Genomic DNA, 22,572 nt, shown 5'->3' with positions numbered 1-22,572 from the left:
ATCGGGTTGACTTGGAGGAGAAGCCGAGGAAGCAGCAGCACTGCAACCGTGGAGGGGTGAGTGTAGACCTCGGGAGGGAGAGGGGCGATTGCCGCCCCACCCCCCCCCCCCCAAAAAAATTTTAGCACCAGCTGCCACTGGCTGGAAGTGGTATCATGATGTGGTTTACAGCCTCCCAGGATCATAGAGATGACCCGAAGACCATCTGGTTGCCGCTGCCGCCGCCGCCGTATTGGATCCCAGGCTCTATGATCACACAGGAGAGCCTGGAGAGGCACCGATGGGCGGCGGGAGGGGGGGGGATGTCCCCTCCCTCTGCCTGTAAAAGCAATCCAGCGGCTAATCAGCCGGTTGGATAGCTTTTATGTTGGAGAGACTTGCCGGCTGATGCCTGTAGCTGCAACCATTGTCCTGATATCTTCACTTCAAGTCCAACGACATTAGATGACATCCTACGGGTGGGAAGTGGTTAAAGACACCTCGGAAATATATATAATCGTTAATATTTAGTTACATGGTTTGGTTATTGATTGTCCTTTTTTCAGATATCTGATTGTATGTATACATATATATATATATATATATATATATATGTATAATATAATATTACTATTTCCTATCTGGAGTTTAACCTAAGTTTGTGGTTTTGACTTGTATTTTATCTTTATTGCATTTACTCTTTAATAAAGTCCTGTAATTTGCACTTTTAACATTGTTGCAGGTGATGTATAATTTAATCTATTATCTCTCTCTCTATATATATATATATATATATATATATATATATATATATATATACCCTTCCATGACTCTACAATTAAGACCCACTTGGGAGTCCAATGTGTCAGTAAATGACAGCCTACAGCGCAGGCTTTCTCATCCTCTTCACCCTGGATGACCCCTTTATATCAATAGGAGGTCTCAGTCAGGAAACCCCCCCCGCTATAAAAGTGGTTACATCTACATTATTCTGTAAATGTCATCAGTAAGCTGCTGAAAGCTTTAAATTAAAGAGAGTAAATAATATGACAAATCTATAACATTTAAAGCTCAGAGCTGATTATCATATAACACTCCCTAGCTCTGTATATATATCAATAATACTCATCAAAATGGCCAAAAAACAAACTGTGAAAACTCTAGCGCCCCCCTTACATTTGTGGTCAGTGAGGGAATGCATCTTTACATTGGTGGTCAATCATTGCATGTCGGCGAGTAATTGCCCCCCCCCCCCCCCCATACGTTCATAGCCCTCCTAGGTGGGAAATCAATCTGTCATTGGTCACTAGCATCCTCTGGAGGAACAGCCCTGATTGGGTAAGTGGGTTAGCCCGCTGTGGAGTGTCCCTGTCCACTTGTGTTCATTAACTGCCTGTAAGATGAGGAACGGACTGGGACTCTATTGTCCTGGGGGGGGGGGCACATTATATGACGTCTTCCTGAGAAGGCGCCTCGGTCAGCTGCTCCGGCGGCGATCTGTCCACCGGACACAGAGGATGACTGATCACACTGCGCCCATTGCCACATGATCACTGTGACCAATCACAGCAGGTCACATGACCATTGCAAACAATCAATGGCTTCCTTTTTATGCCATTCATTGTATACAATTGTGTTGCTAGCTGTGATTGGTCACAGTGAAGACATGGTACAAACAGGGCAAATCACAGCCCATCTGTACCATATGATTAGCTGTGGCCAATCGCAGCTAATCACAACAAAAGAAACTGAACGAATCGGTTTCATTCAGTAAAAATGGCTGCTCATACCAATGAAATTCACTGCTATAAGAAAACTTAATGTATAAAAAAGGAAACAAAAATCCTGATCACTTCCCCGGTGTTACTATGTTGCATTAAATAAAATAATTGAAAAAAAGAACCTGTACCGGCGGACCCGCTCCCGCTGTCATTGGACACAGCAGGAGCCAATCAGCGGGTCCGGTGGACCTGAAGACCGTGGGGACCCGCCAATCGCTCTGAAGAGAGTCAGAGCGGCGGTCTGCCTATGTAAACAAGGCAGACCGCCGTTCTGTGAGAGGGGAAAAGATGGAGATCTTGTGTTTCTGCTAAGCAGGAACACGGATCTCTGTCTTTCCCCAGTCAAAGCACCGCGCAATTGTCAGTTCAAATAATGCAGTACCGTATCGCAAAAGAAATGGCCTGGTCTTGTAGGTGGGGGGAGGAGGGGGGGGGGCCTTCCGGGGCTGAAGTGGTTAAATACAACCAAAAGAAAACTGTATTTGTGTGAAAAAAATTATAAAAATGTAGTTTGGGTACAGTGTAGCATGACCGCGCAATTGTCATTCAAAGTGCGACAGCGCTGAATTCTGAATATTGGCCTGGGCAGGAAGGGGGGTGAAAGTGCCCGGTATTGAAGGGGTTAAAGTTGTTGACGCATTTTGGAATTTCGGAGTTCGGCTTGAGATCCTTTTTTTCATGGGGTGGTTGGTGGGGGGAGGGGGAAATTCTGCTTTTCTTGCTTCAGTTCTATTTCTGGAGACAGACTGATGGAGATTTTTAATCACGAATGTTTGTAACTATAATGGAAATAGTAATTATAATAATAAAATCCAGCGCACAATAAAGTGTGGGGGGGAAATTGGGGCATTTCACAGCTTGTGTGACGGGTTGGCAGGTCCGGATCTTGCCAGGAAATTGGCCATTATAATCATAAATCGCAATACTCGGGTCTTTGTATTGTGTGTGAGGAAATATATAGGGTCAGTTGTTGACATTTTCCAGCATGCTGGATAGGACCCCACAATCGATTTACGCTAACAGGGTCAGTACAGCGCAGCGGGGGCACCTGGCAGAGTAGCTCCCCCTTCCTGTACGGGTTTCATGCAGGATGTGGAGGTTGGGCATAATCTGGGGTTCAGTCCCATACGTGCCTTATACTGCCCCATCATTGGTATCAGTGGAATAGTGCCCCATCATTGGTATCAGTGGAATAGTGCCCCATCATTGGTATTAGTGGAATAGTGCCCCATCATTGGTATCAGTGGGAGGAATAGTGCCCCATCATTGGTGTCAGTGGGAGGAATAGTGCCCCATCATTGGTATCAGTGGGAGGAGTAGTGCCCCATCATTGGTGTCAGTGGGAGGAATAGTGCCCCATCATTGGTATCAGTGGGAGGAGTAGTGCCCCATCATTGGTGTCAGTGGGAGGAATAGTGCCCCATCATTGGTGTCAGTGGGAGGAATAGTGCCCCATCATTGGTATCAGTGGGAGGAATAGTGCCCCATCATTGGTGTCAGTGGGAGGAATAGTGCCCCATCATTGGTATCAGTGGGAGGAGTAGTGCCCCATCATTGGTGTCAGTGGGAGGAATAGTGCCCCATCATTGGTATCAGTGGAATAGTGCCCCATCATTGGTATTAGTGGAATAGTGCCCCATCATTGGTATCAGTGGGAGGAATAGTGCCCCATCATTGGTGTCAGTGGGAGGAATAGTGCCCCATCATTGGTATCAGTGGGAGGAGTAGTGCCCCATCATTGGTGTCAGTGGGAGGAATAGTGCCCCATCATTGGTATCAGTGGGAGGAGTAGTGCCCCATCATTGGTGTCAGTGGGAGGAATAGTGCCCCATCATTGGTGTCAGTGGGATGAATAGTGCCCCATCATTGGTGTCAGTGGGAGGAATAGTGCCCCATCATTGGTGTCAGTGGGATGAATAGTGCTCCATCATTGGTGTCAGTGGGATGAATAGTGCCCCATCATTGGTGTCAGTGGGAGGAATAGTGCCCCATCATTGGTGTCAGTGGGAGGAATAGTGCCTCATCATTGGTGTCAGTGGGAGGAATAGTGCCCCATCATTGGTGTCAGTGGGAGGAATAGTGCCCCATCATTGGTGTCAGTGGGATGAATAGTGCCCCATCATTGGTGTCAGTGGGAGGAATAGTGCCCCATCATTGGTGTCAGTGGGAGGAATAGTGCCTCATCATTGGTGTCAGTGGGAGGAATAGTGCCCCATCATTGGTGTCAGTGGGAGGAATAGTGCCCCATCATTGGTGTCAGTGGGAGGAATAGTGCCCCATCATTGGTGTCAGTGGGAGGAATAGTTTCGTTTTTTCGGGTGGAGTCGGATGCTTGAATTGTATACAATGTTGCAGAATAAAGATAACGAATATTTGGTAACATGAGAAGAACGCTGAGGGCCGCTCCCGCAGAACGCCAAATATAATAGGCTGAGAAAGATGAAAATAAATATTGCAGTGATCCGGAGCCCCGTTTTATACACGACTTTTCTTGGCTCCATAATGGAATCAGAATAGAAGAATTTCATTTTCCGACTCCGTCTTTTAGATGTGTAACTTGGAATCAGGAGGCCTACAAATCATAAAACGTCCAGCAACAAGAATAACAAATAACACAAAAAACATCTGACAGGGAGAGTGGGGGAGGGGAGTTCTCAGGAATTTCCGGGAGACCAATGTTGGCCATAAACAGCCCAATCACCCCCCCCCCCCCCCATCTCTATAGCTGGGGTCTCCAAACTTCTAAAGAAAAGGGCCCATTAATCTCCTTGGGACTTTATGGGGGCCAGATTATGGCCAGTGGAAAATGCCCCGGTATCAGTGTGAGTGGCTAGGAGAAATCGTGCCCCATCATTGGTGTCACTGGGAGAAATAGTGCCCCATCATTGGTGTCACTGGGAGAAATAGTGCCCCATCATTGGTGTCAGTGGAAGGAATAGGGCCCCATCATTGGTGTCAGTGGGAGGAATAGTGCCCCATCATTGGTTTTAGTGGGAGGAATAGTGCCCCATCATTGGTGTCAGTGGGAGAAATCGTGCCCCATCATTGGTGTCAGTGGGAGAAATCGTGCCCCATCATTGGTGTCAGTGGGAGGAATAGTGCCCCATCATTGGTGTCAGTTGGAGGAATAGTGTCCCATCATTGGTGTCGGTGGGAGGAATAGTGCCCCATCATTGGTGTCAGTGGGAGGAATAGTGCCCCATCATTGGTGTCAGTGGGAGGAATAGTGTCCCATCATTGGTGTCGGTGGGAGGAATAGTGCCCCATCATTGGTGTCGGTGGGAGGAATAGTGCCCCATCATTGGTGTCAGTGGGAGGAATAGTGTCCCATCATTGGTGTCGGTGGGAGGAATAGTGCCCCATCATTGGTGTCAGTGGGAGGAATAGTGCCCCATCATTGGTGTCAGTGGGAGGAATAGTGTCCCATCATTGGTGTCAGTGGGAGGAATAGTGCCCCATCATTGGTGTCAGTGGGAGGAATAGTGTCCCATCATTGGTGACAGTGGGAGGAATAGTGTCCCATCATTGGTGTCGGTGGGAGGAATAGTGCCCCATCATTGGTGTCAGTGGGAGGAATAGTGCCCCATCATTGGTGTCAGTGGGAGGAATAGTGTCCCATCATTGGTGTCAGTGGGAGGAATAGTGCCCCATCATTGGTGTCAGTTGGAGGAATAGTGTCCCATCATTGGTGTCGGTGGGAGGAATAGTGCCCCATCATTGGTGTCAGTGGGAGGAATAGTGCCCCATCATTGGTGTCAGTGGGAGGAATAGTGTCCCATCATTGGTGTCAGTGGGAGGAATAGTGCCCCATCATTGGTGTCAGTTGGAGGAATAGTGTCCCATCATTGGTGTCAGTGGGAGGAATAGTGCCCCATCATTGGTGTCAGTGGGAGGAATAGTGTCCCATCATTGGTGTCAGTGGGAGGAATAGTGCCCCATCATTGGTGTCAGTTGGAGGAATAGTGTCCCATCATTGGTGTCAGTTGGAGGAATAGTGTCCCATCATTGGTGTCAGTGGGAGGAATAGTGCCCCATCATTGGTGTCAGTGGGAGGAATAGTGTCCCATCATTGGTGTCGGTGGGAGGAATAGTGCCCCATCATTGGTGTCAGTGGGAGGAATAGTGCCCCATCATTGGTGTCAGTGGGAGGAATAGTGCCCCATCATTGGTGTCAGTGGGAGGAATAGTGCCCCATTATTGGTGTCAGTGGAAGGAATAGTGCCCCATCATTGGTGTCAGTGGGAAGAATAGTGCCCCGTCATTGGTGTCAGTGGGAGGAATAGTGCCCCATCATTCGTATCAGTGGGAGGAATAGTGCCCCATCATTGGTGTCAGTGGGAGGAATAGTGCCCCATTATTGGTGTCAGTGGGAGGAATAGTGCCCCATCATTGGTGTCAGTGGGAAGAATAGTGCCCCATCATTGGTGTCAGTGGGAAGAATAGTGCCCCATCATTGGTGTCAGTGGGAAGAATAGTGCCCCGTCATTGGTGTCAGTGGGAAGAATAGTGCCCCGTCATTGGTGTCAGTGGGAAGAATAGTGCCCCATCATTGGTGTCAGTGGGAAGAATAGTGCCCCGTCATTGGTGTCAGTGGGAAGAATAGTGCCCCGTCATTGGTGTCAGTGGGAAGAATAGTGCCCCGTCATTGGTGTCAGTGGGAAGAATAGTGCCCCATCATTGGTGTCAGTGGGAGGAATAGTGCCCCGTCATTGGTGTCAGTGGGAGGAATAGTGCCCCATCATTGGTGTCAGTGGGAGGAATAGTGCCCCGTCATTGGTGTCAGTGGGAGGAATAGTGTCCCATCATTGGTGTCAGTGGGAGGAATAGTGCCCCATCATTGGTGTCAGTGGGAGGAATAGTGCCCCATCATTGGTGTCAGTGGGAGGAATAGTGCCCCGTCATTGGTGTCAGTGGGAGGAATAGTGTCCCATCATTGGTGTCAGTGGGAGGAATAGTGCCCCATCATTGGTGTCAGTGGGAGGAATAGTGCCCCGTCATTGGTGTCAGTGGGAGGAATGACTTCTGAATCCTCCCCCACTCATTCTCCTAAAATCCCATCTCTGCTTGAATGATACAATGTGTAATATGTCTGTGTAAGTTCTTATTTATCTGGGGTTATTGTAGTCTAGTAGTAGTTCTAGTAGTAGTTCTAGTAGTAGTTCTAGTAGTAGTTCTAGTAGTAGTTCTAGTAGTAGTTCTAGTAGTAGCCGCCTGCTAGCAGTCAGCTAGACTTGTTCTGTAATGTTGAATGTTTTGTAGCTTCCCGGAGTCATTTCTTTGGTTCTAATGAGTGTCAGGAAGATACCCGGACATTTATATGTTCCTGACACTCATTAGAACTGAAGACGCGGTTTGTCTTCAGAATTACAAAACAAGTCCACGGGATGCGTCCAACTACCTGGAGATACAATGTTGCAGTTGCTCGGACTTTCTGATATTCCTAGAAGCGCCCCAGTTATTTGCCAATGGAAATTTCTGTCTATGAATGATGGTTTTCGGTGGAATTGGCCTCCAGACTCGTAGATGTAGCAGAGGTGGTCAGATAACTGTCTGTTGGGCACCTGGGAGTGGGACTGGGCGAAGTTTGGCTCTTCCAGTAGACATTGTCCCTGGAATTGTCCCTGGAATTGTCCCTGGAATTATCCCAGGAATTATCCCTGGAATTGTCCCAGGAATTATTCCTGGAATTGTCCCTGGAATTATCCCTGGAATTGTCCCAGGAATTATCCCTGGAATTGTCCCAGGAATTATTCCTGGAATTATCCCTAGAATTATCCCTGGAATTGTCCCTGGAATTATCCCTGGAATTGTCCCTGGAATTATCCCTGGAATTGTCCCAGGAATTATCCCTGGAATTGTCCCAGGAATTATCCCTGGAATTGTCCCAGGAATTATCCCTGGAATTGTCCCAGGAATTATCCCTGGAATTATCCCTAGAATTATCCCTGGAATTATCCCTAGAATTATCCCTGGAATTATCCCTGGCATTGTCCCTGGAATTATCCCTGGAATTGTCCCTGGAATTATTCCTGGAATTATTCCAGGAATTATCCTTGGAATTGTCCCAGGAATTATTCCTAGAATTGTCCCAGGAATTATCCCTGGAATTGTCCCAGGAATTATCCCTGGAATTGTCCCAGGAATTATCCCTGGAATTATACCTGGAATTGTTCCTGGAATTGTCCCTGGAATTATCCCTGGAATTATTCCTGGAATTGTCCCAGGAATTATCCCTGGAATTGTCCCTGGAATTATCCCTGGAATTGTCCCAGGAATTATCCCTGGAATTGTCCCAGGAATTATTCCTAGAATTGTCCCAGGAATTATCCCTGGAATTATCCCTGGAATTATACCTGGAATTGTTCCTGGAATTGTCCCTGGAATTATCCCTGGAATTATTCCTGGAATTGTCCCAGGAATTATCCCTGGAATTGTCCCAGGAATTATCCCTGGAATTGTCCCAGGAATTATCCCTGGAATTATACCTGGAATTGTTCCTGGAATTGTCCCTGGAATTGTCCCTGGAATTGTCCCTGGAATTATCCCTGGAATTGTCCCTGGAATTGTCCCTGGAATTATCCCTGGAATTATTCCTGTAATTGTCCCAGGAATTATCCCAGCAATTATCCCTGGAATTGTCCCTAGAATTGTCCCTGGAATTATTCTTTGGAATTGTCCCAGGAATTATCCCTGGAATTGTCCCAGGAATTGTCCCAGGAATTATCCCTGGAATTGTCCCAGGAATTGTCCCAGGAATTGTCCCAGGAATTATCCCAGGAATTATCCCAGGAATTGTCCCTGGAATTGTCCCAGGAATTGTCCCTGGAATTATCCCTGCCTTCCAGGACTGAAAAATTCTCTCAGAGTTGAGTTTATCCAAACAATAAAAAAATACTCGTCAGCGCTGAGTATAAAGTGGGCCTTCAATGGTCTGATGGTGTGCTCTCTCTCCAGCCTTCGCCGGGAAGCATTCTGGGTAACCTTGTAAAATGTCTGAAGCCAAGAGGGCGGCCTATCAGAAATCCGGATCGATATCTGAAGGTCTGTCTGTCTGTGGAGTCACTATGGAGGACTTCCCTGTTTATGTCGTATTTCGATCAAAATGAAGATAATCCACTCAGATCTCGGATAACGGCGGATTTTATCTGTTTATAAAAGGATTTCGCTTGATGCAAAAAAACCGCCAGAGAGTAAAACCGTCCCGGGTGATAATTGTATCTCTTTCCACTTTGTGCCAAATTCATCTGATCCGTGCCGGATCTACAAACCGCTAAAAGCTCAAATAACCGCAAAAGAGGGTCTGGTGAGACCAAAAACACATGTCTGCATGAACGATACAATGTTGTATAGTCTGTGGACGTTCTCATCCAGATCATCGTCTATCTAGTCATAGCTGTCTAGTAGGGATGAGCTCCGGCGCTTTTGCATTGGAACTAAAATCTAGTAGAACAAATTGCCTCCAGAAGTCACCTAATTAGTAAATAGAGCCCACCTGTGTGTAATGTAATCTCAGTATAAATACAGCTGTTCTGTAAAGCCCTCAGAGGTTTGTTGGAGAACCTTAGTGAACAAACAGCATCATGAAGGCCAGGGAACACACCAGACAGGTCAGGGATAAAGTTGTGGAGAAGTATAAAGCAGGGTTAGGTTATAATAGAATCTCCCAAGCTTTGACCATCTCACAGAGCTCTGTTCAATCCATCATCGGAAAATGGAAGGAGTATGGGCACAACCGCAAACCTACCAAGACACGGCCGTCCACCTAAACTGACCGGGCCGGGCAAGGAGAGCATTCATCAGAGAAGAGCCAAGAGGTCCATGGTAACTCTGGAGGAGCTGCAGAGATCCACAGCTCAGGGGGGAGAATCTGTCCACAGGACAACTATTAGTCGTCTCTCCACAAATCTGCCCTTTATGGAAGAGTGACAAGAAGAAAGACATTGGAGAAAGAAAGTCATAAGAAGTCCTGTTTGTAGTTTGTGAGAAGCCATGTGGGGGAGGGGGCAGCAAACATGTGGAAGAAGGTGATCTGGTCAGAGGAGACCAAAATTCTACTTTATGGCCTAAAAGCAAAACGCTATGTGTGGGGAAAACTAACACCGCCCATCCCCCGAACACACCATCCCCACCGTGAGACATGGTGGTGGCAGCATCATGTGGTGGGGATGGTTTTCTTCAGCAGGGACAGGGAAGCTGGTCAGAGTTGATGGGAAGATGGATGGAGACAAATACAGGACAATCTTAGAAGAAAACCTGTTAGAGTCGGCAGAAGACTTGAGACCGGGGCGGAGGTTCCCCTTCCAGCAGGACAACGACCCGAAACATCCAGCCAGAGCTACAATGGAATGGTTTACATCAAAGCATATTCATGTGTTAGAATGGCCCAGTCACAGTCCAAACCTAAATCCCATTGAGAATCTGTGGCAAGACTTGAAAATTGCTGATCACAGACGCTCTCCATCCAATCTGACAGAGCTTGAGATATTTTGCAGAGTAGTGGTATATACTGGCCACTTTTCTAGGGTTAGTGGTATAGATTGGCCTATATTATAAGACATTGGTACATACTGTACTCTCCACCCTCTTATAGAAGAGCTATACGTATACCAGTTTCTGTTATAAGAAAGTGGTATATACTGGCCATTCTTATAAGGCTGTAAAATATACTGGCCACTATTATAATGATGTGATATATACTGGCCACTATTATAAGGATGTGGTATACACTGGTGACTCTTATAAGATATTAGTATATACTGGCCACCCCCTTATAGAACAGGTATATACCAGTCACTGTTATAAACAAGTGGTATATACTGGCTACTGGTAAAAGGATGTGGTATATACTGGCCACTATTATAAGGATGTGGTATATACTGGCCATTATTATAAGGATGTGGTATATACTGGTCACTATTATAAGGATGTGATATATACTGGCCACTATTATAAGGATGTGGTATATACTGGCCACTATTATGAGGATGTGATATATACTGGCCACTATTATAAGGATGTGATATATACTGGCCACTATTATAAGGATGTGATATATACTGGCCACTATTATGAGGATGTGGTATATACTGGCCACTATTATAAGGATGTGGTATATACTGGCCACTATTATAAGGATGTGATATATACTGGCCACTATTATAAGGATGTGATATATACTGGCCACTATTATGAGGATGTGGTATATACTGGCCACTATTATAAGGATGTGGTATATACTGGCCACTATTATAAGGATGTGATATATACTGGCCACTATTATAAGGATGTGGTATATACTGGCCACTATTATGAGGATGTGGTATATACTGGCCACTATTATCAGGATGTGGTATATACTGGCCACTATTATAAGGATGTGGTATATACTGGCCACTATTATAAGGATGTGATATATACTGGCCACTATTATAAGGATGTGATATATACTGGCCACTATTATAAGGATGTGATATATACCGGCCACTATTATAAGGATGTGGTATATACTGGCCACTATTATAAGGATGTGATATATACCGGACACTATTATAAGGATGTGGTATATACTGGCCACTATTATAAGGATGTGATATATACCGGACACTATTATAAGGATGTGGTATATACTGGCCACTATTATAAGGATGTGATATATACTGGCCACTATTATAAGGATATGGTATATACTGGCCACTATTATAAGGATGTGGTATATACTGGCCACTATTATAAGGATGTGATATATACTGGCCACTATTATAAGGATGTTATATATACTGGCCACTATTATAAGGATGTGGTATATACTGCCCACTATTATAAGGATGTGGTATATACTGGTCACTATTATAAGGATGTGGTATATACTGGCCACTATTATAAGGATGTGGTATATACTGGCCACTATTATAAGGATGTGGTATATACTGGCCACTATTACAAGGATGTGGTATATACTGGCCACTATTATAAGGATGTGGTATATACTGGCCACTATTATAAGGATGTGGTATATACTGGCCACTATTATAAGGATGTTATATATACTGGCCACTATTATAAGGATGTTATATATACTGGCCACTATTATAAGGATGTGATATATACTGCCCACTATTATAAGGATGTGGTATATACTGGCCACTATTATAAGGATGTGATATATACTGCCCACTATTATAAGGATGTGGTATATACTCGCCACTATTATAAGGATGTGGTATATACTGCCCACTATTATAAGGATGTGGTATATACTGGCCAGTGGCCACTTTTATTGGTTAGTAGTATATACTGGCTATTTTTATAAGGTAGTGGTATGTACTGTCTACGTTCATAGGCTGACGGTATATACTGGCCACTTTTATAAGGCAGTGGTATATACCTGTCACTCCCATAAGGAAGCGACTCATTCCAGAGACTTGTCTTGTCTCCTGTCACCCCCTTTGTACATTTGGGTGGAGTGACAGGTTCTCTTTAACATACTGAATAGTGGAGAATGTCATTGGGCCGTGTTGATGTACATGTGATCTACATATACTATACATATGTTGATATACATTACTATTCGGGGGGCTCTGTAACCTACAGGTGGACATTTTTACCAGTTTGTACATTTAAGTCCATGAAAAATCAGGTGTCGGTGTCATTCCCGGCGTGGTCAGCTCATAAATCCTCCGCCTTCCATCGTCCAGGCAGTTGATAATTTTATGGAAAGTTCTTCTATAAACAGATGGGAAGAAGCTCCAAATACAGAGATTTGGCTCCAAAGATAAGATTCTCAGTCTGCGCCCCTCCCTGCCCCCAGCCGCTGGAATGTCTGCCGCTCATATGTTACTCTGATCTGAAGGAAAGGGGGGGGGGGGGGTGTTATTAAAACTGGAGCAGCTGTGCATGGCAACCAATCAGCTTCTAGCTCCAGTTTTTTCAGTTAAGCTTTGAAAATGTAAGCTAGAAGCTGATTGGTTCCCATGCAAAGCTGCTGTAGATTCCGACTGCTCCAAGTCTCAGTCAATTTCTCTCAATGGATAATATGCAGTGCTGGAAAAAGGTTCTTTAGCCCCTGTGATCTCTGTGGGGGGGTAATATATCCCTGGAAGGGTCACACTGACACATCTTTATATATGGAAGGACACGGAGTATACAGTGTATGTATATGTATATGTATATATATATATATATATATATACACACACACAGTATCTCACAAAAGTAAGTACACCACTCTAATGTCTAAACCGCTGGCAACAAAAGTCAGTACACCCCTAAGTGAAAATCTCCAAATTGGGCCCAATTAGCCATTTTCCCTCCCCGGTGTCATGTGACTCGTTAGCGTTACAAGGTCTCAGGTGTGAATGGGGAGCAGGTGTGTTACATTTGGTGTTATCGCTCTCACTCTCTCATACTGGTCACTGGAAGTTCAACATGGCACCTCATGGCAAAGAACTCTCTGAGGATGTGAAGATAAGAATTGTTGCTCTACATAAAGATGGCCTAGGCTATAAGAAGATTGCCAAGACCCTAAAGATGAGCTGCAGCACGGTGGCCAAGACCATACAGCGGTATAACAGGACGGGTTCCCCTCAGAACAGGCCTCGCCATGGTCCACCAAAGAAGTTGAGGTCACGTGCTCAGCGTCATATCCAGAGGTTGTCTTTGGGAAATAGACGTATGAGTGCTGCCAGCATTGCTGCAGAGGTTGTAGGGGTGGGGGGGGGGGGGGTCAGCCTGTCAGTGCTCAGACCATACGCCGCACACTGCATCAAATTGGTCTGCATGGCTGTCGTCCCAGAAGGAAGCCTCTTCTAAAGATGATGCACAGGAAAAGACCACAAACAGTTTGCTGAAGACAAGCAGACTAAGGACATGGATTACTGGAACCATGTCCTGTGGTCTGATGAGACCAAGATAAAGGTATTTGGTGTCAGATGGTGACAAGCGTGTGTGGGGGCAACCAGGTGAGGAGGACAAAGACAAGTGTGTCTTGTCTACAGTCAGGCATGGTGGTGGGAGTGTCATGGTCTGGGGCTGCATGAGTGCTGCCGGCACTGGGGGGCTACAGATCATTGAGGGGACCATGAATGCCAACATGTACTGTGACATACTGAAGCAGAGCATGATCCCCTCCCTTCAGAGACTGGGCCGCAGGGCAGTATTCCAACATGATAACCACCCCAAACACACCTCCAACACCACCACTGCCTTGCTAAAGAAGCTGAGGGTAAAGGTGATGGACTGGCCAAGCATGTCTCCAGACCTAAACCCTATTGATCATCTGTGGGGGATCCTCAAACGGAAGGTGGAGGAGGGGAAGGTCTCTAACATCCACCAGCTCTGTGATGTCATCATGGGGGAGGGGAAGAGGACTCCAGTGACAACCTGTGAAGCTCTGGTGACCTCCATGCCCAAGAGGGTGAAGGCAGTGCTGGAAAATAATGGCGGCCACACAAAATATTGACACTTAGGGCCCAATTTGGAGATTTTCACTTAGGGGGTGTACTGACTTTTGTGGCCAGTGGTTTAGACATTAATGGCTGTGTGTTGAGTTATTTTGAGGGGACAGGAAATTTACACTGTTATACAAGCTGTACACTCACTACTTTACATTGTAGACAAGTGTCATTTCTTCAGTGTTGTCACATGAAAAAGAGAGAAGAAAAGATTTACACACATGTGAGGGGTGTACTTACTTTTGTGAGACATTGTACATATATATATATATATATATATGTGTGTATAGTGACAGCTGGGCCCTGTAGATGAAAGGAGGTGAAGGCGGCGGAGACGTGACGCACCGCGTCCTGAGAACTCCCGCCGTGGAAACGCCCCCCTCCCCCTTCTTCCCGGGTTACGCTCTTCGCTCTCTTTTTTATAATCACAGCTTCAAGTCGCTCGCCGTGCGCAAAATGTCACGGCGTCCGGCAGAGAAGCAGAGCGCCGATCGATAAAAGTCGCTCTGATCCCTCTTTGTGGGAATTTTCAGCAGACGGATCTGGCGGAGTTGAAGTGCGCCGTGCGTGGGCGGTAAGCCGTTTATTTTCTGTTCGGGGGAGACGGTCGCTCTCCACGTTGATATCGGCGAGGAATAACACGCGGTGATGTATTGCACAATAAGTCTCGTCTCCCACAGATCGCCGCGGATCGTAGAAAGGAGAGAGAGAAAAAAAAAAAAAAGCGTTACCATAGCAACAGCAGCATCAGCTGGAAGACGCACAGTCGGCGCCGAGTGCGCTGACAATATTCAGGCCGGAGTAATCCAATCAATCGTTCATCCGCTAATTCTGACTGACTGCTGAAGGCGAAGCGCAGCACTTCCAGCGAGAAGGCGATTTCCGCCATTCCTATCATGTTTATACATTTGCTGTTCCATATTTGTATTTTATGTAGTTATATATAAAGTTTTATATATTGAAGAATTCTTAACATTTGCAAAAGATCCAGTGAAGTCCTTTCAGCACTCTGCTCTCTCCCCTCTTACTGTATACCGGCTCTGTGTTTACAAGAGAGATCACTGCTGAGAGGGGGAGCTGAGCTGCTGGGTCACTGCTGAGAGGGAGAGCAGGGGGATCTGAGCTTCTGCTGAGTCACTGCTGAGAGGGAGAGCAGGGGGATCTGAGCTTCTGCTGAGTCACTGCTGAGAGGGGGAGCAGGGGGATCTGAGCTTCTGCTGAGTCACTGCTGAGAGGGGGAGCAGGGGAATCTGACCTGCTGCTAAGTCACTGCTGAGAGGGGGAGCAGAGAGATCTGAGCTGCTGAGTCACTGCTGAGAGGGGGAGCAGAGAGATCTGAGCTGCTGAGTGATTGCTGGGAGAGGGGGCAGAGAGATCTGAGCTGCTGAGTCATTGCTGAGAGGGAGCAGGGAGATCTGAGCTGCTGAGTCACTGCTGAGAGGGGGAGCAGGGGGGTCTGAGCTGCTGAGTCACTGCTGGGAGGAGGAGCAGAGAGATCTGAGCTGCTGAGTCACTGCTGGGAGGGGGAGCAGAGAGATCTGAGCTGCTGATTCACTGCTGAGAGGGGGAGCAGAGAGATCTGAGCTGCTGATTCACTGCTGAGAGGGGGAGCAGGGGGGTCTGAGTTGCTGAGTCACTGCTGAGAGGAGGAGCAGAGAGATCTGAGCTGCTGAGTCACTGCTGGGAGGAGGAGCAGAGAGATCTGAGCTGCTGAGTCACTGCTGGGAGGAGGAGCAGAGAGATCTGAGCTGCTGATTCACTGCTGAGAGGGGGAGCAGAGAGATCTGAGCTGCTGATTCACTGCTGAGAGGGGGAGCAGAGAGATCTGAGCTGCTGAGTCACTGCTGAGAGGGGGAGCAGAGAGATCTGAGCTGCTGAGTCACTGCTGGGAGGAGGAGCAGTGAGATCTGAGCTGCTGATTCACTGCTGAGAGGGGGAGCAGAGAGATCTGAGCTGCTGATTCACTGCTGAGAGGGGGAGCAGAGAGATCTGAGCTGCTGATTCACTGCTGAGAGGGGGAGCAGAGAGATCTGAGCTGCTAAGTCACTGCTGAGAGGGGGAGCAGGGAGATCTGAGCTGCTGAGTCACTGCTGAGAGGGGGAGCAGGGAGTTCTGAGCTGCTGAGTCACTGCTAGGAGGGGGTGCAGAGAGATCTGAGCTGCTAAGTCACTGCTGAGAGGGGGAGCAGAGAGATCTGAGCTGCTGAGTCACTGCTGAGAGGGGGAGCAGGGAGATCTGAGCTGCTGAGTCACTGCTGGGAGGGGGAGCAGAGAGATCTGAGCTGCTGAGTCATTGCTGAGAGGGGGAGCAGAGAGATCTGAGCTGCTAAGTCACTGCTGAGAGGGGGAGCAGAGAGATCTGAGCTGCTGAGTCACTGCTGAGAGGGGGAGCAGGGAGATCTGAGCTGCTGAGTCACTGCTGAGAGGGGGAGCAGGGGGATCTGAGCTGCTGAGTCTTTGCTGAGAGGGGGAACAGGGAGATCTGAGCTGCTGAGTCACTGCTGGGAGGGGGAGCAGAGAGATCTGAGCTGCTGAGTCATTGCTGAGAGGGGGAGCAGAGAGATCTGAGCTGCTGAGTCACTGCTGGGAGGGGGGAGCTGAGCTGCTGAAATGAAAATGAAAGTGTTTCTGCTATAAAGCTTGAATTGCTGCACAGTGCCCGCAGCTACAGAGGTCGGTTGTAGTAAAGCTCATGCGCAGGTTTATGGAGATGGAAATAGTCCACAGCCTGGACACAGTTCTTCCATTTTTGTTTCATAAATTGGGGCCACTGGGTGACATTTCTGGACAGGCAGCTGACAGATTTGTGTTGAGGGGACCAGTAAAGTACAATCACCGAGCGAAACTACTGAGCAGGAAGCAGAGTGTGAATATATAAAGGTCAATTCCCCCCCCCCCCCCATACAGTAATTCATATATTGTTGACAATTTAAGCATGCACAGGGAGAACATGCAAACCCCATGCAGACGGTGTCCTGGCCGGGACTGAACCCGAGGACCCCGGTGCTACAAGGCAGAAGTCTTCCTTTTTAATTGAAAGAATTCTTATTGGATATTTTCTTCTTCTTCTTCCCATTTCTGTCTCCATCACCTCAGATTTTGGTGATTGGCTTCATTGAATAACAATTTTTTGGAGGCGGGGCCGGAGCACCAGCAGCCTTGTCCCCGCCCTGTGCCGAGTCTCATGATCTGCACTCTTCTTTCAGGTGGTGGCGAACGTCCTGATCTTCTTGTGTACGAATATTGTTGGGATTTGCACCCATTATCCTGCGGAGGTGTCGCAGCGACAGGCCTTCCAGGAGACCCGCGAATGCATCCAGGCGCGACTCCATTCCCAGAGGGAGAACCAGCAACAGGTAGGAAACCTTTTCTGAATGCTGCACTCTACAGATCCGCAGTGTATGAGAGCCAAAACCATCAAAAACTTGGTGCATTCAACCCCACTTCCTCCTCCTCCTCACTGTGAGCCCTCCCATGAGGAGCCTCGCTGTGAGCCCTCCCATGAGGAGCCTCGCTGTGAGCCCTCCCATGAAGACCTTCACTAGATCACTAGACACTATAGTCTCTTCTCACACCCCCCCTTCCCCAAGCCCTCACACGAAGACCCTTACTGTGAGCCCTCCCATAAGGACCGTCACTATGAACCCTCCCATGAGGAGCCTCACTGTGAGCCCTCCCATGAAGACCTTCACTAGATCACTAGACACTATAGTCTCTTCTCACACCCCCCCCCTTCCCCAAGCCCTCACATGAAGACCCTCACTATGAGCCCTCCCATAAGGACCGTCACTATGAACCCTCCCATGAGGACCCTCGCTGTGAGCCCTCCCATGAAGACCTTCACCAGACACTATAGTCTATTCTCACCCTTCCCCCCCCCCCCTCCCCAAGCCCTCACATGAGGACCCTCAGTAGATCATTAGACACTGCAGTCTCTTCCCCAAGCCCTCCCACGAGGACCCTCACTATGAACCCTCCCATGAAGACTCTTGCTGTGAGCCCTCCCATGAAGACCTTCACTAGATCACTAGAGACTATAGTCTCTTCTCACCCCCCTTCCCCAAGCCCTCACATGAGGACCCTCACTGTGAAACCTCACATAAGGACCCTCGCTTTCAGCCCTCCCATGAGGACCCTCATTAGATCACTAGACTCTATAGTCTCTTCTCACCCCACTTCCCCAAGCCCTCACATGATGACTCTCACTATGAGCCCCCCCCATGAGGACCCTCAGTAGACACATCAGTCTTTCCCCCCCTCCCCCCTCCTTCCCCAAGCCCTCCTATGAGGACCTTCACTGTGAGCCCTCCCATGAGGACCCTCGCTAGATCACTAGACACTACAGTCTCTTCTCACCCCCTCCCCTCTTTCATCTTACATGTTATTGGCTAGTCTTTGTATCCAATACTTGTCTGATCTCCTTCCTTTTTTCCCCTCTACTCTGTGACAATGTATCAGTGCCGCTACCGAACCAGAAACAGCAGCATTTCCCTCCATCTCAGGTAATATGGGCCTTTCCATTCATTGGCCACAAGAGGCTCCTAGCAGTGCCGGGACAAGGTCATCCAGCGCCCAGGTCTGAGCGTCCCCCCTTTACATCAGGTGTGCCCAGTAGAGTCCCCCCTTTACATCAGGTGTGCCCAGGAGAGTCCCCCCTTTACATCAGGTGTGCCCAGTAGAGTCCCCCCTTTACATCAGGTGTGCCCAGTAGAGTCCCCCCTTTACATCAGGTGTGCCCAGGAGAGTCCCCCCTTTACATCAGGTGTGCCCAATAGAGTCCCCCCTTTACATCAGGTGTACCCAATAGAGTCCCCCCTTTACATCAGGTGTACCCAAAAGAGTCCCCCCTTTACATCAGGTGTGCCCAATAGAGTCCCCCCTTTACATCAGGTGTGCCCAATAGAGTCCCCCCTTTACATCAGGTGTGCCCAATAGAGTCCCCCCTTTACATCAGGTGTGCCCAATAGAGTCCCCCCTTTACATCAGGTGTGCCCAATAGAGTCCCCCCTTTACATCAGGTGTGCCCAATAGAGTCCCCCCTTTACATCAGGTGTGCCCAATAGAGTCCCCCCTTTACATCAGGTGTGCCCAATAGAGTCCCCCTTTACATCAGGTGTGCCCAATAGAGTCCCCCCTTTACATCAGGTGTGCCCAATAGAGTCCCCCCTTTACATCAGGTGTGCCCAATAGAGTCCCCCCTTTACATCAGGTGTGCCCAATAGAGTCCCCCTTTACATCAGGTGTGCCCAATAGAGTCCCCCTTCACATGAGGCAAATAGTGGCAAAATCACAGGTTCCCCGGGCTATTTTCTCTCCAGGTTGGATGTTCTACTTGCATAAGAACAGTTTGAATCTGGAAAATACCACTAGATGGAGCTGATGATCATAAGAAAAAAAAACAAAAAACTATTTACTATGAACGTCAGCTCCATCCAGTGGCCATGAAGAGGTATAGTCCTGATTGACATTATTCTATTATATAAAGAACATTCGACCTGGATAGAAAATAGTCTGGTAGCATTCAATTGTGTGGGAATTCTCAACATAATGAATGTAAAATTCAATCTTGTGGGATTGCTCTGTCATTCATTTTTTTATATATAAATATACCCCAAAGTTCAGTGAACACAGACACCCACCCATTTTTACTGTTGCCCCCCCCCTGCATCAAGACGCACAGGCAGTAGGCGTGGCCAGGTTGGGGGACATGTTATCCATGATTTACCATGTGTTGGTCTGAAATGATGAGATATCCGAGGGAGGGGGAAGAGGGGGGAGGGGAGGGAGGTGTCCAGGTCAGCTGTACAATATTTGTAATGGTGTTTTATTTCACCCACCAGGAACGGCTGCTGCTGTCCGTACTTCCCCGCCATGTCGCCATGGAGATGAAGGCCGACATCAATGCCAAGCAGGAAGATATGATGTTCCATAAGATCTACATCCAGAAACATGACAATGTCAGGTAGGAGGGGGGAGGAGGGTACGATGATGATGAGAGTTATAATTCGAACAAAGATGCGTTCTTTGGTATGCAGACGGGCATCTATATCCTGACTCCGCCCCCCCCCCCAGGGGAGGATCAGGGCCTTCAAGGTTACAATAGGAGATCACAATGAGAGCTCCTGCAGAACTATACTCACCTCCACTACAACCCTAGGGTGTGCCTGAGACCCCTCACCGGCCGCTGACATCTTCAGAAGCTCTTCTTTTGAGTTACTGATCTTTAGGTGTTTTAATTGGCTGGCATAGCTCCCAACTGTCCCTGATTTGGAGGGACTGTCCCTGATTTGGAAGGACTGTCCCTGATTTGGAAGGACTGTCCCTGATTTGGAGGGGCTGTCCCTGATTTGGAGGCACTGTGCCTGAATTTGATGGAGTGTCCCTGATTTCGAGGGACTGTGCCTGATTTCGAGGGACTGTCCCTTATTTTGAGGGACTGTGCCTGAATTTGAGGGACTGTCTGTGATTTCGAGAGACTGTCCCTTATTTTGAGGGACTGTGCCTGAATTTGAGGGACTGTCCTTGATTTCGAGGGACTGTGCCTGATTTCGAGGGACTGTCCGTGATTTCGAGGGACTGTCCGTGATTTCGAGGGACTGTGCCTGATTTTGAGGGACTGTGCCTGAATTTGAGGGACTGTCTGTGATTTCGAGGGACTGTGCCTGAATTTGAGGGACTGTCCCTTATTTCGAGGGACTGCCCCTGATTTTGAAAACAATGTCCCTCTGTCCCTCATTCCTCCTCATTTTGGTCTGATCTATATAGTTATATCTAAAATGCTCTATTTATCTATCAAAGTGTTTTCCAGCTCCATTCCATGCTGCATTTATAAATACCAAAAACAAATATAAAGGAATATTAGTGGTAAAAAGCACTTGTGGATTTAACTAATAATTTTTTCCTATACAATTCTCCTTTAAGGGGGGGGCGTGGCAGGGGGTGTGTTCTATACCTAATGATCACTATACTGGCCCGCTGCCAATGTCATGTGATTGCTGTGACCAATCACAGCAGATTACATCAGTTGCAAACAAGGAATGGCTTCCTTTTTAAGCCATTCATTGGGTATAATTGTGTTGCTAGCTGTGATTGGTCACAGTGATCCCATGAAAGAAACAGGGCCAATCACAGCTCATTTGTACCATTTGTGGCCAATCACAGCTAATCACAACAATAAACAGTGTCTACATGCTGTCATTCAGTAAAAAAAATATTTGATATAGCAGTGAAATTCACTGCTATGAGCAAGTCTAGTATGTATAAAAGAAAATCCTGATCATAGTGGTACTATGGTTACACCGTATTGTTCTGGTCACAGTATGTAAAAAAATAAATTCTGCAGCATATTTGGCAAGTACAGAATCGCAGTATATATAAAATAATATGCAGAGTGGTTGGAGGGAAGCTTCAGAATGGCAAAGATGTTTTTATTACAAATTACTTGAGCAGACTGCAGTTCCTCTTTAAGTGGGTAAATTTAAATGTAATGGCATGCACGGTGACAGGTCCTCTTTATAGAGACATCAGAGGTCTATTAGTCCTCCAATGCCTCCTCTGCCCTCCAGTGCTGATAAGCGAGCACAGATCGGGCTTGTTTAGCTTCTTCTCTGGCGGAAGCAGCTGGTGAATGACAACCAATCCATGTACAGAGCTGGGGCTATTATGAGAAATGCATTAAAATGTAAATGAAGTAGAAGGCCATCCCTGGAAATTATTTTCAATCCAGCACGGTGGTGTGGGGACTGGCAGTGTGGGGATTGGCGGTGCGAGGACTGGCGATTCAGGGACTGGCGGTGCGGGGACTGGCGATTCAGGGACTGGCGGTGCGGGGACTGGCGGTGCGGGGACTGGCGGTTTGGGGATTGTTGGTGTGGGGATTGGCAGTTTGGGGACTGGTGTTGCGGGAACTGGCGTTGCGAGGACTGGTGGTGCGAGGACTGGTGGTGCGGGGACCGGCAATTTGGGGACTGGCAGTGTGGGGATTTGCAGTTCGGGGATTGGCAGTTCAGGGACTGGTGGTTCGGGGATTGGCAGTTTGGGGACTGCCGTTGCGAGGACAGGCGGTGCGAGGACTGGTGGTGCGGGGACCGGTGATTTGGGGACTGGCAGTGCGGGGATTGGCAGTTCGGGGACTGGTGGTGCAGGGATTGGCAGTTCAGGGACTGGCGGTTCGGGGACTGGCAGTTCGGGGACTGGCAGTGTGGGGACTGGCGGTTCGGGGACTGGCGGTGCGAGGATTGGCAGTTCAGGGATTGGTGTTGCGGGAACTGGCAGTGCGGGGACTGGTGGTTCAAGGACTGGTGGTGCGGGGACTGGCGGTTCGGGGACTGGTGTTGCGGGGACTGGTGTTGCGGGGACTGGTGG

The 22,572-nt window shown here is 47.9% G+C and overlaps 1 protein-coding gene across 1 annotated transcript in view; it reads left to right on the top strand.

The window, feature by feature from the left end:
* The window catches only part of ADCY5 (adenylate cyclase 5), a 289,522-nt gene that overhangs the window by 130,051 nt on the left and 136,899 nt on the right, over positions 1–22,572 (top strand). Inside the window, 2 exon segments of the mRNA XM_077449730.1 lie at positions 17,415–17,564; positions 20,049–20,170. Coding sequence (XP_077305856.1) covers positions 17,415–17,564; positions 20,049–20,170 — 272 coding nt within the window.

This window comes from Lithobates pipiens, unplaced genomic scaffold, assembly GCF_037356315.1.
Source record: "Lithobates pipiens isolate NorthernLeopardFrog02 unplaced genomic scaffold, aLitPip1_a1.2 Scaffold_22, whole genome shotgun sequence".
NCBI lineage: Eukaryota > Metazoa > Chordata > Amphibia > Anura > Ranidae > Lithobates > Lithobates pipiens.
This window is presented reverse-complemented; position numbering and strand designations above follow the sequence as displayed.